Source organism: Apaloderma vittatum, unplaced genomic scaffold, assembly GCF_000703405.1.
Source record: "Apaloderma vittatum isolate BGI_N311 unplaced genomic scaffold, ASM70340v1 scaffold1783, whole genome shotgun sequence".
Classification (NCBI taxonomy): Eukaryota; Metazoa; Chordata; class Aves; order Trogoniformes; family Trogonidae; genus Apaloderma; species Apaloderma vittatum.
The window spans coordinates 37,382-56,289 of NW_009709625.1; the positions used below are offsets into that span (position 1 = coordinate 37,382).

The 18,908-nt window shown below is 37.1% G+C and overlaps 1 protein-coding gene across 1 annotated transcript in view; it reads left to right on the forward strand.

Moving 5' to 3' along the window:
• The window catches only part of DCN (decorin), a 39,383-nt gene that overhangs the window by 16,678 nt on the left and 3,797 nt on the right, over positions 1-18,908 (forward strand). Inside the window, exons 3-6 of the mRNA XM_009866988.1 lie at positions 5,680-5,792; positions 15,497-15,710; positions 15,885-15,998; positions 17,291-17,384. Coding sequence (XP_009865290.1) covers positions 5,680-5,792; positions 15,497-15,710; positions 15,885-15,998; positions 17,291-17,384 — 535 coding nt within the window. The remainder of the gene's footprint in view (positions 1-5,679; positions 5,793-15,496; positions 15,711-15,884; positions 15,999-17,290; positions 17,385-18,908) is intronic.

An 18,908-nucleotide genomic window follows, 5' to 3' on the forward strand; every position in this document is an offset into this window, starting at 1 on the left:
ACAATTTTCCTGATTCAGTTCAAATTCTGTCATGTTCTCATGTTAGTTTAGGCTTCCCCATTCATCTGAACTGGCTGTCTACTGACCTGTCCTGACCAGAAAAGTTTGAATGTTTGTTCTCCAGGCAGGGAACTGCCAGCACAGGGAGTAGTTTTCACTACACCAATGCTCCTCCTACATTTATCTATCTGGAGATACATCTACCTATGTAGAGACCTGGACCTGCAAGCTGAAGTACAGCTCTTGAGCCAATTTAGGTGTAACAAGTGGTGAAACACTTGTATCCAGTCCAGACCTCAAACACAGTTTAGTCCTAAACCATTTAGCTGCTAATTTTACAACACAGTGTCCAGACCCATCCATTTATAAACTCTTTGTGCACTGGAGAGCTCTAGCTGATGCAGCTTTCAGATGGAGGATGTAACAAACCGCTTAATGAAAATGCGATGTCTTTCCAGCACCCAGGGTGCATCTTGTACTCATCTATACTTTGCTTCTCAAAACTCAGACAAGTTAAGAAAAAAATCAGCTAGAATTTCTTTGGCTGTTTTCTGAAACATTTGAAAAATAAACAGCTGCAGGAAATGCATATCAGAATATACATAACATAGGTAATAAAACAAGTTTAAACCTTTAAGGAATGGCAATTATATTCTTTCCATGCAAAGCTAATTATTGTATTGTACACCATTCTAGCTTCTAGTAGAGGATAGGAAGCTTTTATAAATCACTTTTCACAAATGGATATCTGATTACCAAATTTATCTTTTCATTGTAATATGAAATATTAAAAGTTTAACTTCATTGCTCTGAGAAATTATCATTTACACTCTATTCAAGAGTAACACTTGAGCTTTTAGAAGTTGACATGTGAAGCTTGAGAAGTACAGTTGGAAATTTAGTTTGAAGTTTAGTTTCTGGCAAATTATCCCTTCAGTGACAGTCCAAGTGTTCTTACAAACTGTGTTCCACATAAAGGGAAGCTGTATAGCTCCCAAGTGCCCTAGTTTCTGCTGTAAGCACTTATTTACAGATACCAGTTTACTAAAATAAAAGTACTGACAACCAGAACATAGTAATATTACTTGGAATACAAATAGCTAAACCTTTTTTATTTTGTATTTATATGTGAAAAAAATGTCATAAAAGTTGCTAGACTGAAGAAACTTCTTATAACAAAAATATGATCTTGAAAAAGGAGTGCTTTTTTGAAAGAATTTTTAGTTGCTGACATCATCTCTGTCCGCTGAGGACAGAAACTGTCCAAAGAAAACCAACATACAAATTATATGGTATCACATTTTTATATTTTTGGAAATCTAGTCCTACACTTCTGAAATGAGGGTTTTTCAACTACCTTTGGTAAAAATGAAGTCCCCGCCTGAATGAGGGAAGTTATTTTAGTAATAGGAAGAATCTTAATCTGTACCATATCAGTACAGTAAACAGGATGAGATATGAGCTTTGGCTCTTGTCATTTTGTGTGTGGTAGAATCTTTTACTAGTTCATCCAAGGCTGTATGATTGTGCTTTTTAAAATTTTGGTGTCATGCTATGATTAAAACTCAGCCAGGTTAATCTATATTGTACTCAGTTTTAATAAATATCAAGTCCAAATATTTTAATATTTTTTAGCTAATGTTAGAGAACTTATAGGTGGGAAATGAACTCGAAAGAGTGGCTGCAACTTTTTTTAAATTCAGAAACTAAACTTTTGTAATAGAAGAACAAAAGAATATGTTCTATACAGGCTAAGATTATAAATTCAAAAGTAAGGTTAAAAGCAAGCACTTTTCAAAAGTTTAGGTTTCCTGTACTCATATGTAGATAACTAAAAAAGCAATCTTTTTACCAGAATTTGCTAATCACCAAACACCCATAACAGACACGAGTGGGATCTGTGAGATCTTCAACCTTTTGGAAGATTCAGACCAGGCACTCAAAGACAACTTGGAGGCTTCATCTTCAGACAGATTTTTTTAAGAGTATGGTTAAATCTGTAAAGAATTCCTAGTGCATCACTAATTGTAGTAAAGGGCTCCAGTATGCATCACTGTGGCCTCTCTGGAGTTTATGGTTAAGTTTTATAGTAGTAACTACAGAATAGTACTCTTTATGTAGGTTAAAAGGATTAAATATAGTATCAAACATATATTTCTTTTCATGGTTTTCCATAATCCTTCCAAATAAGGGAACTGCTGGGCAAACTCAAGTGGAGGAAGAGAGTCTGTAGGTCATGGAAGGAGAGACTGACCATTTCGGTGGAATATAAGACTGCTGTCAGAGGATATAGGGAGGCAACTAGGAAAGCTAAGGCCTCCTTATAATTAAACCTTGCCAGGGGGGTCAAGAACAACAGAAAGGACTTCTTCAAATACATTGCAGATAAAACTAACACTAGAGGCCATGTAGGCCCACTGGTGAATAAGATGAGTGCCCTGGTGACAGAGGATACAGAGAAGGCAGAGTTACTGAATGTCTTCTTTTTTCTGTCTATACTGCTGGAAACTGTCCTCAGGAGCCCCAGAGCCCTGAGGCCCCAGAGGAAGTCATGGTAAAGGAGGAGTTTGCCCTGGTTGAGGAGGACTGGGTTAGGGATCAGTCTGAACACATGAACATCCATAAATCCATGGGCCCTGATGGGATGCACCTGTGGGTACTGAGGGAGCTGGCGGGAGTCATTGCTGGGTCACTCTCCATCATCTTTGGTAAGTCATGGACAACAGGAGAAGTGCCTGAAGACTGGAGGAAAGCGAATGTCACTCCAGTCTTTAAAAGGGCAGGAAGAAGGACCCAGGTAACTACAGATCAGTCAGCCTTACCTCCATCCCTGGAAAGGTGATGGAAAAACTTATCCTCGGTGCTGTCTCTAGGCATATGAAAGGTAAGAGAGTGATTAGGAGCAGTCAGCATGGCTTTGCTAAGGGTAAGTCATATTTGAACAACCTGATAGCCTTTTATGAGGATATAACCAGGTGGATAGATGATGACAGTTCAGTGGACGTGGTTTATATGGATTTCAGTAAAGCATTTGAAACCATCTCCCACAGCATCCTCATAGCTAACTGAAGAAGTGTGGTCTGGATGATCAGGTAATGAGGTGGATTGTGAGTTGGTTGAAGGGAAGAAGTCAGAGGATTGTGGTCAATGGAAGAGAGTCTAGTTGGAAACCTGTATCTACTGGAGTCCCTCAGGGGTTGGTACTGAGAGCAGTATTATTGAATATATTCATCAATGACCTGGATGAGGGAATAGAGCGCATTGTCAGCAAGTTTGCTGATGATGCAAAACTGGGAGGAGTGGCTGACACACCAGAAGACTGTGCTGCCATTCAGAGAGACCAGGACAGGCTGGAGGGCTGGGGGGGGAGAAATCTTATGAAGTTCAACAAGCAAGGGGAAGTATAAAGTCTTGCACCTGGGAAAGAGCAACCTCATGTGCCAGTATAGGTTGGAGACTGACCTGTTGGAGAGCAGTGTAGGTGAAAGGGACCTGGGGGTCCTAGTGGACAGCAGGATGACCATGAGCCAGCAATGTGCCCTCGTGGCCAAGAAGACCAATGGCATCCTGGGGCGTATTTGAAGGGAAGTAGCTAGTAGGTTGAGAGAGGTCCTCCTGCCCTTCTGCTCTGCCCTGGTGAGGCCATATCTGGAATATTGTGTCCACCCTCAGTTCAAGAAGGACAGGGAACTGCTTAAGAGAGTCCAGTGCAGAACGATGAAGATGAAGATGATGAAGATGATGAAGGGAGTGGAATATCTCCTTTGTGAGAAAAGGCTGAAGGAGCTGGGTCTCTTTAGTTTGGAGGAGACTGAGGGGTGACCTCATTAATGTTTATAAATATATAAAGGGTGAGTGTCAGGAGGATGGAGCCAGGCTCTTTTCATTGATGCCCAATGATAGAACAAGGGGCAATGGATATAAGGTGGAGCATAGGAAGTTCCAGAAAAACATTAACAGTAACTTTTTCACTGTGAGGGTGACAGAACACTAGAACAGGCTGCCTGGATCCCTGGACACATTCCTGTGTGACCTACTCTAGGTAATCCTGCTCTGGCAGGGGATTGGACAAGATGATCTTTTGAGGTCCCTTCCAACCCCTGACATTAGTCTCTGATTCTGTGATTCTGTGATTCTGTGATTCTGTGATTCTGTGATTCTGTGATTAGGCACCAACAATTTTTTTACTCCTACACACATATATTTATATATATAATTTAAAAAGGATTGAAATAGAAGAAATTTTACTTAACGTTGGGTTTTGACAGAGAAACCTACAATCCAGGTGTGAAAACGTTTGTGATGAACATTAAACATCACAGAATTGTTGTGTTTGGAGGTGACCTCTTAAGATTGTCTAATCCACACCTTTTTTAAAGTGAGGTCAGCTAGATCAGGTTGCTTAGGACTGTGTTCAGTCAACTTGTTAATATTTCCAAAGATGAACACTCCACAACCTTTATGGACAAAGCATATCTAATCTCTGGGCAAGCCTATGTCACTATGTTTACAATGTCATGTCTGAGAGTAAATATAGAGGTTCAAAAAAATAATATGTATAGGTATATTATCTTTCTTCTGGGAACAATATCATGCAGTCTACCATCATACTGGGGAGACACTGGTAATAACTGCACAGAGATCTTTCCCAGGAGGATTCAAATGTAGCTTCAGAAATATTTGTTAAAAACTTTGCTGATAAAAAGACTATTCTAAGTGGAGAAGTCCACTTCTGTTAGATGCCCATACAGAGACTTTATTAGTGTCTGTAATTTTCTTCCTACCAATTTAGCATTTCACATTCTGTTAAAAAAAAAAAAAAGAGTCATTAGGAAAGAACATTTTAATTTTGTGGTAAATCAGAATGACTATAAAAGATTTACTCTATTCCAAGTCGCAGCATGAAAGGAAAGCTGGGTAAAGCAAGTGTTATTTAACACTAAATAATTTCATTTCCATGACTTCATTGGACTTACATATCAGCTATTCAGAAAATAGTCCCAAAGAGAGTCTTTAATTTAAACCGTCTGATGTTCTTTTGGCTGTTGTAGTGAAACCAAGAGATTTGTTCTCCAGAAAACTTGGACATTGTTTCAGATGTAAGAAAGGGGGGAGGTGGATTATTGGGGTGGATTTTTTGTGGGTTTTTTTGCCTTTTTTTTTCTTTTTAAGGTGGACTTTGCTGCAAGTTTTTCAGTTACTGTCAAACAAACATTTTTTTTTGTCTGGAAATTATTATAATTACTACTGTACTTCCTTTACAAAAACCTACTACCTTTTAATTAGCAGGAAATGCTTTTTGACCACAAAAGCTAACGCACATTGAAATTAATAAATACCATACCTCTTTCTGAAAGCAGTTCTTATTCACGCATTTCAGTGGAATTAAATGTGTGAGAAATGATTTTCCCAAACTCAATCCTTTACTTCAAGCTGTAACTCAGATATATTCTCAGAAAAGGGCATAATGGAAATGTGAATAAATAAATTTTGATTTGGCATAGCGAAATAAAGCTCCCTTTGATTGGCTGGAGACAGAAATACTTTCAGATAAGTCTTCATAAGCTTCCTCAGGAAATGAGTTCTAGAAATTATGTTTACTGAAAGGTGAATGCTGCTAAGTATCTCTATTTAAAGTTTCTTTAAATGTCAATTATTTGTTCTTTTCATTGTCCCTAGGTCTTGAAAAAGTGCCTAAAGACCTTCCTCCTGACACAACTCTGCTGGACTTACAGAACAATAAAATCACTGAAATTAAGGAAGGAGATTTCAAGAACTTGAAGAATCTACACGTAAGTGTATAAACTAACGAGTATTTATCAAGAAAAAAAATAGGGAGGAAGTGTGGTTTTGGCCTGGCACTCAGGCTTTTAAGGAAAACTGATGAAATTCTCTTGATCTTCCTCCATCAGCCCAGCCTATTTCCTTTCCCATTAGTCTCCTGCAAACTCTCTTATACCACAGAAGTTTCCCATCTCTTCATACCTGTCTCCTGTCCATTCAGTCTCCTGATCCCCATCATAATTTCTCTCATCTATTTATGATTTCAGTCCCTTGGGAACAGTGACTTGGTTAACTATTTCTATTCAAAAAGGAGATTCACCCCAAACCTGCCACCCCACCCACTTATTACTGTATCCCTTCCTCTCCCACTTCTGAGCTCACAGAGATTTGTTCACAACGTGTTTGTCAGCAGTTTTTCCATACTAATTTTCATTCAAGATTCCTTTCAAATCAATCTGTCTCCTGCACTACAATGAAACTATGGTTTTGCAATAACTTTCTTCTAGCAAAACTCCAACCTCAACCTCCTTTACCTACTATGTCTTCCAACACTGCTGTCTGTTTTCCTCTTTGCTGAAATATTTTCCTTCCCTGGTTTCTGTGACTGCCCTTTTTTCTGGTTCCCCTTTTCTTTTCCAAGTTTCCATCAGACAACTACCTTCCCTGTTTCAAATTTTTGTTTCTCTGTCTATGGTTTTCCTCCTTTATTTCTATATTTTTAATCAACTTCTTAAAATTCATACCTCATAGCCTTGCTTCAGTGTTGTTGAAATATCTCTTTTTTTCCAGATCAGAAGAAGGTTATTACTTCTCTGTCTTTGAAAGTAATAGCCCCAACTCAGACATATTTCTGAAAATATTATTTTTATAGTGTTTCACTAAGTTTATTCTATGTATTATTCCATTTGATCCTTTTTTATTGTAACCAATCTAAACTACTTGGTTTTGCTTTCCTGGCCTTTCGCAGCCTGTTTCTGTTCTATTATTTTCATTCACAACCAAGAAGCCAACTCCCACTTTTTATCCATTTATGATGCCAGTGTCATCACCTAAACAAGTGTTGTTTCAAACAGGAATCTGCATTCAGCCACACATACTTGGAAAAAACCCAATATTTAAAAAATTATCTCCTTAATTACTTCCAAATTTGTTTTAATGCAACATCAAGAAAAAAAGTTTTTTAAAAATTCCATGAATAGGCACAATGCCAGCCTATCTATAGTGGAGAGAGCTGCATGAGTAAATCACGAGGAGGTTTCATGTCATCTAATTTTAACATAAATGTCTAGAGTTCAGCTAGTTACACAAATAACCTCTACAGTCGACAAAAAGAAGTAGCTGCTTCTACATCACATTTCATCTGACTTAGTTTTAGAATGAGATTACCTGTACCCCAGAATTTTTTTCAATCTCTCTACTTGGCTACTGAACAGATTTGATACCCTAATTCCTGCCTGTTTGTTCTGGTTTTCTTCCACCTTGGAGAGGTATCCTGTGTTTTCACTGAAGATCGTCTGCAAGGTGCTAAAAGAGAGAAAAACTTTGTCAATGAAATCAATCTTTTAGCAATCCTTCTTCATGACACTGCATGAAATGAGTCAGAATGTATTCCAGTCAGTATTGCAGATGAAAAGCTCTGTCCCCAGTCACTTCTGCCTCCTTGGTACTCAGGTTTCAGTTAGACGTCCTGCTGTGAGTTAAGCTCTTGTGAACTGTATCATCTCACTGAGGTCAACTCCATGGATTTTCTTTTCCCCTCTTGCCTTACAGCAGCCATAATTTAATAGAGAATAAAACAGGTAGCTCTTCAGGGAAGAGATTATTTGTTTGTCTTACTCTCAAAAGTACCCATTACATGCTTAGGGATCAGTGGAAATCATACAGAAGAGTGGCAACAGTAACATAAGTTTTAAGAAATAACCTTCAAAACAGTGCAGCTTTCCTGGATTTACTCAAGAACAAAACCCAATCCTCTCAAGTCCTCTCCCAAAGAATAATTTAGTCACACAGTGCATTTACGTAACTGGGCACCACCATCTTTACTCTCAGCAGGCATCATTCTTCTTCTTCTTGTGTAATATTAGAAAATGATTCCCATTACCCACCTTGCAGTTAAATACCGTTCAGGGTCACAGTGAAAGAGAGATATTGTTTTCAGATAAATGTAACTCAAAAGCTTTGTTGTTGACAGACCTCCACTGTCACTTTTGTTTTCAGGAGATATATGCATGTAATATACATATGTGTGTGTATATCATGCATATGCTTTTCAGTCATATTCCCTGATATAGCTTGTGTTAGGATTACGCTTAACAGTGTGATGTTCAAAAATTTCTAGTCTTCTTAGACTCTAGTAAACCTCCTTATTTTCTAATAAACCAGGAAATTTTACACAAATTATCATTATTATGGTTCCAGAATCTAAAATTATCAGCAACTGCAGTTAATCTCTTTCATGGAGTGATCATTTAAGGGAACAATTCCTTACATACCAGTTTTCATAGTTCTTGAAGAATAAAAATGAACAGTATATTCAGTTTAATTCCTTTTGAATATTCCTTTTGAGTTTCTTCCTAAGTCCTACAGACATCAGCAACAATAGGTTTAGTAGTTTTAGGAGAGATTTCAATGAACAAACTGAGTTGGACCTAAAGTTCAACTTGTACTTAAAAAACATCTACCTGTAGTTTGACCATGGCTTCTCTTTCAGCAGAAATGTAACTGCTTATGCTCTGAGCACCCAATACGTGGAAATAGAAAGGAAAGAGGAATTAGTGCTTGCAAATATATTCTCTGCATTAGGAAATTCTCATGAGTAGGTTAAAGAGACATTAATTTTTGCAGCTGTGGAAATATGGCAAGCAATTAGAAAAAGATGTAACTAAGGAAGTATTTATCTGGAAATAATAGATGCCTGCCAGAGAACACCAGAGTCAATAGTTTGAGTGCAGTTAATATTTTTATAGTGGCTAAACTACTAATATTGTACTATAAAAACTCAGCGAGACTTCTCACTATTTAAAAACGAAAGATAAGATCTATTTTTTACTAGAGGACTGGAGAGAACAGGGAAAAAAAATGAAGACAGTCTTTTTTTAGGGCCGAAGACAGAGTTTTGCGGTTTCAGAAAACTGGCTAATATTCTGTAAAATACTCGCTTATGATTTAGACCTGTGGCAAAACAATCAGAGAGGTGCTATTGGAGAAGCCAGGAAAAAATCCTCTATGAAACTGTCAGAATTTTCCAGGCAGACTGACACTTCTGGACAGAGTACAGTACTTTGAACCCCATGGACACAACAAAGGATCCAAAATACTACATGAGTAAGCCCTCATGCAGGGTGAAGGAGGAGTCTACAAAAACAGCACACGGAGTTGCGTGCTGTGTGGCAAAGCCAAAACAAACCAACATAACGCCTGGCACTTGGAAAAAGAGGTAAAAGAAACTACTGTGTATTAGATCACTGTAAGAACAGCACAGACAACAGAGTAGCAAGTGCATGCTCTTCCAATGGGAATTTTTCAATGGCACAGTGTTAGCATAAGAAGATGAATGTGCTATTGGCCTGAAATCAATTAGAACATTGCTTCATTTAAGATAGCAGAACTATGCAAATCCGTGGTCGTGCATACAATAGGGCTGGAACCAGTTATATTTATACCAAAAGACAAGACCTGCGTGAAAGACATAAAAGTTTTAAATTTGGGATTTAAGGTTGTGACCATCCGTGCTAAGGGATTATCAACACTAAGTGCGCAGGCAAATAAACCTAAACATTCTTTGGAGTAATATCAAGTGGAAAAATAATGTATTGAATTGAAAAAGCTTCATGCACTTTTTTTTTTTTTCATCAAAAGAAGACTCCCTATGGAGGGATAAGAGCCCAGATTAACCAAAGAAATATCTAATAACATCTTCCAGGGATACAGAAAAGCTCCTAACAGATCAACAATCATTAATGAAAGAACAGAGTCTTCAGATGACTCATTACAACTTCATTTCCTTTTTCCCACACATAATTAAAAGAGATGTTAAGTAGACATAATGATCTGCAAATCACAGAATGAAGAATCAGTAACCATAAGCATACTTAAAAATTCAAAGACAGATATCTTTGTCCAGTTTCTACCTCTGAATTCAATTTCCACTATGATCAATGGCAGATATTATTAACAGGACTAAGAGATACTTTTTTTTTCCACTTCATGCAGCTGTAGAATTCTAACAAATATTCTGAGAAGAAAAAAAATCACAACAGAAAATATTATTTTTTTTATATGCAGTACTCCTTTAGAGAGTTGACATTTCCTCAGACTCTCCTCTGTATTGTGCTTAATACACAAATTTATCACTAAAAAAGTGTGCAGCACACTGCATGCATGCAAAACATTTTTAATGTGCAGAAGGTAAAGACTTTTTAATGTGAGCAAAACAACAGAAGAAAATACTTTAAGGACCATAAAATTCTGCGCAGAATCAGCGCACTAAACTAATGGAGAAAAGGAAATTTTATAGAATACAACAATACAAAAAATTTTATAGAATACAAACAATTGTCATAAAATGAATGACCCAAATTCTTCCCTCACCAGACAAAGATGGGGTTGAATGATTCTCTAGAACTCCAGAGTATTAGGATTACTTTTTGTTGGAGCAGGAAAAGGTAGAGCTAGCTGCTCCCTGGTCATCTGTGCTAGTCATGTTTTACATGACTCAAACGCCATGCAGAATGCAAACTAGGTCTGCAGCAGTCTCTTTGCCTTCTTGAGATTATTCAGCAAGGTACTTGGGATGTGATCAACCTGTTTTCCACAGTCGTCTTTATGCTGACAGGCTACTGTTTCAATGCCTCGCCATCTCCTTGCCTCATAGTTTGTTCATCTCTTCCCTATTGATTCTATGTCATCCCTTTTCCTTACCTTTCTTAGCCATGTCCACTTGATCCTACTACCAAGCCCTACCAAAGAATTTAAGTAGCAATGATTGCACTGTCATATTTTTCTATACCTTTATCCTTTTCCTGACTTAACTGTAGATCATGGGCCCTTCAGGAGACATAACATTAGGAAATCTGTTCAGGGACCTCCTTGGATTCAGAGGCTCTTCAGTTCCTTCAGTTTTAACAATGTTTATGATTTTTTTGAATGAATTTAATAACAAATACTTAATTTGTAGAATTTTGTCTCCAGGTATAAAACAATAAGAGAAGAAAGCCAAGTTCTGCTTTATACTTCTTGTGTGTTTTTTGTTGTTTGTTTGTGGGGTTCTTATTCTAAGTGTACATCCACTCTCTATCATTTGGCAGAAAAAAATATTGACTGTATGTCCAGGTTATGAGTATGGCTTAACCATAAAACATAAGGCAAACAAAAAGGATGAAATTTATTATTATTTTTATTTGGATGTCTGACTCCTGAGCTTACGATTCTCAAGGCATTCCAATAGCAGAGCTAATAAAAAACAGGTAATAGTGTAATGCATAACCCAGGAAATTAAAGAAATTCCATTGGGTCAGCGGATTGGCTTTCCGGTTTAAACCCTGAAGGACACATGCATCATTAAAGATTTGATGTTAGGTAAGGCTAACAGCTGGCAAAACAGATGTATCGCCATGTTATTAGGGCTGATAACAATTTGTTGATCATTTTATAGTTCAGTTCTGATTTTTGCAAGGCTCTCACTTCAAACAATGCTAAACTAAAAACAAAAGCACAGATGAAAACCACTTAAAATAATCCCCTGAGATTCTCACATAATGAAAGTTCACCAAAGAAATACACCCCCCTGCTCCCCATTCCCAGACAGAGCAAAAATTGTACATATTTGTAACCTCAAGAAAAATAACCCTATGCTGGTTCCCACATGATTGCCACACACTCCCTCTGCAGTTTGTTAGGGTGTATTTTGACAAAAGCCTGCCAACAAATGTTCCAAAATTTTCCTGAATTGTGAATCCTCTTTTTTGTTCTGGGAATAAATATTTGAGGTAGAAACCAGGCCAGAGGGAGCTAAATGGCCAGACTACCACTAACTTCAATGAAGCCAACGTCTATTCCTGTCATACAGTTGTTTTTATTTTTTTAATTATTTTTTTTTTTCTGACTACACTAATACTAAAGCTGTTTCATTAAAGAGTAATCCATTTTGAGAGCAAAACTTTATTTTTTTCCTGTCTGAGCACCTCTTAAAATGCTGGTCATGATAAGGTTGTCTGTAGGTATTATCACAGTGCAGTATTGTAACAGAGTCAATGTTTACCATGCAATATTTACATGCTCCATTTGACAAGGAAAAGAGTCTTTATCTCAGGAAAATAAGGATGGAAGCTAATATTTGTCCTATCCACAGGAAATAGCTGTGAAGCCTCCAAGCCTAAGTGATGCCTTTAATATTTGGTAAATTTGTGCCTCTTCACTTTTTCTTTCTTACTCTTTTCTTACCTATGGCTAAATATCTGTGCACAGATACCAGGTCATGTAGAAAGCTGTAAATTCATGTGCTCAGCCATTAGTATTGTGAATTGGTGATGTGCTTCACCTCTTTTCTCCTTTTTTTTTTCTTTTTTTTTGGGGGGGGAGCTCATTTATTTTACGAGAAGTATCTTTTTCCCTCCTCTAAAAATGCAAATGTGATAGAAGACAGATTTTTTTGAAAAAATATATCAGTTCCTGTGGCTCTGTTCTAGCCTGTCAGATCTCTTTCACATCATATCATACTAGCAGCATCAAAAGTGCTATCTGCTGGCCAAGTGCTCCAGCACTGTCAGCACTTTCAGGTTGACCCTTATTTTTTCCTCCAAGTACTTTTTGACCTGTACAAAAGTTTTCTGTGTCTTTTAACAAGATGTATATAATGCCCCATCATGGCATCTGGGTTTTATTCAGGATAGCTGGTCCATGTGGCATATTTTTTGCCTTACATCCCTTCCTCAATAACACCGCCTGCAGATGTTTTCCCTAGGTTTTTCTCCTCTAGTTCCTGTTTTCACTGACCTCTAAATTCCCCTGAGTTTTTAATTTCATTTTATTTTGCTTTGGTTTAGGTTTTGTAACATACAAACCATACGGGACACATTCTGAGGAAAGTAAACAGCATTGCTCCGAGGCTAATAACTTAGTTCTTTAAGTCTTGCGTATAATAGAGTTACTGTGAAGTGGGAAAGAAACCCAGGGGTATGGCTTGCCAGGTGGTGTGCTGGTGTGTTATCCTCATCATGTGCTGTTGCTCTGGGAGACAGTAAAACAGTTGCAAATTCTGATGTGTAGGTTTATTTTTATTTCTTTACAGCTGCAAAACAGTGTGGAAAAATAATGCAGGTTTAAAATACTGGGAGCGGGGACTTGCAGAGCAGTGTGTAAGTGGGAAATGATATTCTGGTACAGAAATGTTGAAACGCGCAGGCTTGTGATACCTTCCCAACTTATACCATCATACATATGTTCCCACTGTGAAATCAGTATTTTTTGTCCTACCTTTCATAGATACCATCATTTCTACATGAGAGACTTTCTGAATGTTTGAATAAAACAGCACCTCTCTGTGTTTCCGCACAAGACAAAACATGATCATATTCAGGAGAAAGCATTGGCAAAGCAGAACAGATTAATCCTGGATACCTAGATAATTTCTGGGTTTTGTCAGGACTATCAGTTCTACTCTGAAGAGCTGTAACAATTATCTCAACATCAACTGCAGAGCGAATATTTACATTGCAGTGCCTGGCTGAATTTACATCTATCTATTTCCAGCAAGAAATATTTCACATCAGATCTTCAGCTGTGATAATCACAGCTCAAACATTCTTTATCTAAAAGGCAACCAAGTTAAAACAATACAAATAAAAAAGAAGAGGCAGACTTCTAGCTGAAATAAATGACCAAGAAGTGTAAAGCAGGGCACAGGATACAAATTTCAAGTGCTGATGAGTCTAATCTTATTGAATTTTGACTTAGGTGTCTATGGAAAAGAAATCCATAGTAAATTTAAGACAAAAAAAGAAAAAAATAATAAATAATATAACTATCAGTAGCTCATTCAATTATTCAATAGTGATAAAAACATTTGCATAATTCAAGCTGTACCACTTGTAATAACTGGGTTGTTTCCCATGTCCCAGTTTGTGCAGGTAGCTGTGTTACATGATGGGCAGAATCTACATCTGTATCGCAATTCTGGCAATGACAACTCAGGAAACCACACCCCGTGTGCACCCTGTGTGTTTTCATGGCAGTTCTTACAGCTTAGGCTCGAATAAAAGAGGGTTAGGGCCATGGCTTCCACTGACCAATATATTTATTTTTAGAGACACTTATTGAACTATGCTGAACTGTGAGTGACCTTTTCTACCTCCTCTTGCAAATATGTTATTGCTAGCTAGCATACAAAATTAAAACCAGATATGCTCAGCTTTACGTGTACTCAGTGAAAGTGCGTACAGAACACACTGCTTTCTTTGCTCAGGATGGTATGCAAGAGGAGTCCATTGGGGAAAAAAACACATATCAGGTATAAAGTATCTTCTCACCTCTCTTTCAGTGTTTGTGATGGAGAGGTGCTGTTGCAGTTGCAGATGCACTTCTCAGAACTGTTTCAATACTTAACTGGTTATGGAAAAGAGTTGAATTCTAAGTTTTCCTCTAAGAAACAAAAATATTAAAAGTGTATTAAAATGCACTGGATGTTAACCATAGCATATGCAATATGCAGATGTCTGCTTTAGCAGCAATGATTGTCTTTTGTTTCTGAAAATGGCATAATGGAGTTAGTGAGCCAAGATGCTCTTCTCTAGATATTCTCTAGTAATAAATATAACTAAATATTATATCTATGTTTATACAACCTAATTAATTCTGTCTAATTCATTCTGCCCAATTCATTGCACAAGCATCCAGCTCTCTAAGTCTGATAAGTAGTTAGCAAACAGATCGAATAATAAGATTCATTCTGATATGTGTCATAACTGCATTTCTGTACTGACAGTAATGGAACATTCTTCTCCCTTTTTCTGTCATGGTTAGTTAATCAATAAGGGAGCAGTAACACAAAATTTCAGAGGCATACAGAGACAATGTATTACAGGTGACAGAGCTTTCATGGAGGCCTTTTTCCCCTGACTGTATAGAGAGCTAATTTGCTTAGAGTTACGCTGAGTCAAGATATGACAATTGTGAGAACTAGAGTAGACACCTATACAGTAGGTGGAATCAATATGGTCCATGATCCCTAAATGCAAGATCCATAGTACAACACTTCAGATTGCTCCCTTTCCATACCAAGTTATCTTTTCTTTTCAGGAGAAACTGGTTAGTGTGGTTATGCAATTGTGGGTAAGAGATAAAAGTATCCTCAGGATAAACAAAATCAGAAAAAGGAAATAAACCTGATAGTATTATTTTTATGTGTATGTCTTGTTCTGCATAGCTTTGAAATGGGAGGTCTATACTTATTTTTGAGTATAAATTATGGATGTTAATAGAAGCTACATATACTTCAGAAATGAAATAACACTTATGTTTGCTCTGTGGGCCTGATGTGCCTTTCACTGTTCCAATTCTTAATCTGTTTTAGTACGGCAACTGTTTTCTGCAACTCACTAGTGCTGACAATGAAAAGGCATCAAAAGAGACTAGAAAAGAATGATAATTTTTAAATTTTTTATTCCTAAAATAATTTCCCTAGTGATCATCTGAGATTTTCATTATTACTCCACAGGCATTGATCCTTGTTAACAACAAAATCAGCAAAATAAGCCCATTAGCTTTTGCTCCTCTGAAGAAACTGGAAAGACTTTACCTGTCCAAGAATAACCTGAAGGAACTCCCAGAAAATATGCCGAAGTCTCTCCAGGAGATACGGGCTCATGAGAATGACATCTCCAAGTTGAGAAAAGCTGTCTTTAATGGACTGAACCAAGTGATTGTCTTAGGTATGAGAATAAGAAATTATAAGAGAATCAACTCTATTTTTTCAAGATGTTGGTTTTAGTTTTATGTAAAAAGCCAAGAAATGCTCCAATATAGTGTACCTTCAAATTAGCTTTGACCTGAAGGATATAGGCACCTGCACTACAGCACAGCTCATGACCATGTTTTGTTGGCAGAACTAGGCACCAATCCAATCAAGAGTTCAGGAATTGAAAATGGAGCTTTTCAGGGGATGAAGAGGCTCTCCTACATCCGTATCGCAGACACCAACATTACCAGCATCCCAAAAGGTAAGAAATTCAATTAATGTTTCAGAAATTTGCACAAGTATAATGCAGTGACCTTTAGTCAGCTGGAAAAAAGATTTTGAAAGCCTTTTGCGTCGGTCCTTAGAGTAAGCGCTTTGGTCCTTAGAGCATGCGTTACTTGAGCACTTCAGGTTTTGGTCAGTTGGCTTTTGTTTGTTTGAAAAATTTAGTTTTCCTATCATGATAAGCTCCACAAGAGGTGTGCTGTCAGAAGTAACTTTTTGTTGTTTTGTTAGTTATTTTGCTTTTCTGGTCTCATAGCTGAAATAGAAAGTGGAAGAATATTTTCATCCTCCAATCCTGGTTGGTGAGCCTGATAAACCTTGCACAGATGCAGACTCATGTAGAATTAAATGAAGCTCTGCAAGTAGAAAATCAGCCCTCTATAAGTCTCATTGCAAATTGTTACAGAATAAGAACTATTTCAATATAACCTATAAAAAACCAAACCAAACCAAACCAGAATGATTTCAAACCAGAGGAAATTATATTAAATTTATTCATGCTTCAGCTAACAGAGTGTTTTGAAATAGCTGAAAACTTTTCTGAAAGTTAATAATAGTTGTTATTTCTTTCTTCCCTCCCACATTTCCTGTTTTGGATGTTCCTTTGAGGGACTTCAAATAGTTAAAATATTTGGTTCCAACTTCTTTCCTGATAAACAGAATTTGCAAACTAGTATGTGTCTTACCTAAGATAACATTAAAACTATTTTATCTCATCTTTATAATCTCAATTGCTGCTGCTGTTATTTGTTAAATAGTTGGGTGTCAAATGTTTATAGATGTAAGGATGTGGATAGTCTGGCTAAAGTGATGGCTGTTTTACAGTATGTCACAGAATCACAGAATCACAGAATGTCAGGGGTTGGAAGGGACCTCAAAAGATCATCTTGTCCAACCCCCCTGCCAGAGCAGGATCACCTACAGTAGGTCACTCAGGAACGCATCCAGGCGGGTTTTGAATGTCCCGTTTACATAATAATAAAGGCTAAAATTCATACCTGAAGACTTCATGGAGCTTCCTTTAAAGAATTAACTGTTCTACGATGACCTTAGGAGCTTGATCTCATCTCATGCCAGATAAAGTGGTACTATCTGTTTTCAGTTTCCCCGATTGTGAAAGCTCCTTGTTTCATTCTGTGAATTGTTCTTGGTCATGTGTAGAAAAAAAATTTTGTTACTATAAATGAGTCTTACTATAACATAAGTCTTTTAAAAAAGTGAGAGTAATCCAGTTTTACACAAATATTTTGGTGGTGTTCTCTCTTTCAGGCCTTCCCCCATCTCTTACTGAACTTCACCTTGACGGCAACAAAATCACCAAAATTGAAGCTGAAGGTCTGTCTGGGCTTACCAACTTGGCAAAGTAAGAATTTATTTCTTCTTTTCACATAAAGTATTAGTTGTAATAACAACATACACAATTAGAAAACATTATTGCGGGCTTTGTGAGTATTATCATCATTCAAGCAGTACCTAGCAGGAAAAATCTCCTAAGGACTTGTATATTGACTTAAGAGAAAAAAATATTTTTTTTTTCTAACAACACGTTCCAACTGTTTTCAGTTATGAATGATGTATTCTCAGGACAAATATTTCTTTGACTGGAAAGAAAAAAAAAGAAAAAAAGAAAGATAAAGCATTTAGATTTTTAAATTAGTAGAGCTACTCAGAGCGGGCACCAAGTTTTAAACTTCTCTCTGGCCTGTGCTTAAGCAAGCAAACTAAGCATATTCAGAAATCCTTGTTTGCAAAGTTGAAAAGTTAGGCAAAATACAGATTGGCAAAAAGGGAGTTCATTGGACGTAACAGAGTATATGGATGAAGGAGGGACTATGGGAGAGCTCCAGGACAGCATATGGGAAAAATCTAACAGGAAGCATGTCCCTTACGCTACAGAAATAACCTACCAGAAAACCAGCTTCTAGTCTAAGTCTAAAGAACAGGAATGTCAGTACGGCGTCAGACCACTCTCCTCCTGGATTGTGTCAACTCATGCTCAGCAGTCCAACGGCTGCCCTACAGTACAGTTAGGCTTTGAGAAACAAGTAATTTTTCTGACTGTGTTAAGGTGTTTGAACTGTAAAATGTTACACACAAGAGCTTGGTGTAGATCTACTGCTCACTATCTTTTGAATTCTTGAGTTCTAGAAGACTGCCAATATTTGTTCTGTTTGCTTGGTTTCCTTTTAAAATTACTCTTAAGTATTTCAAAAGACTTCATATAGTGCTGCAGTGAAAAAAAAAGGAAACATATCTCATGAATTTAAACCGAACAAAGACTTTGCTGGTTACAGGCAAGAATGAGCTGTAGAGGAGGATACACATGTTGGAAAACTGATGCTGCTAATGTCTATATCTTATTAAAATTTAGTGAAAAGATTTAGCTCCATGCAGTGGAAGTTGCATTAGACCCAGAATAATGATGATTTTAAGCATCATAAGGTTTGTTTAAAAAAAGTGGAAACGGGTCAGCAGGGATGATGGAGACAAAAGAAAGTGAAAAAAAGATTTGTGAATTTCTTCAATTTTTAGATATATTTTTGAAGATGCTCTTCAATGATTTAGAACACTTGCTAGGTCAGCTAAAACACTAGAAAAATGTTACCTATTCACCAATATAGAAGGAATATGTTAATATATTAAACAGGTGATTTTTGAAATTCCTCCTTTTCTTTAACTATGGGAAAAGAAGAGATGAAGACTATTCTTTCCTAATACTCTTACTCACCTTGCATTTTACACACTAGTATTATCTGATTTGCAAATATAGCCCCGAGTGGCCAAGAGCTTGTTTGTAACACATTTAGATGAGATGTAATTATCTATAATTTCACTGCTTGTGGGAGTTAGATCCACTTTTCTACAGACTCCTCCAATTTCACTCTTT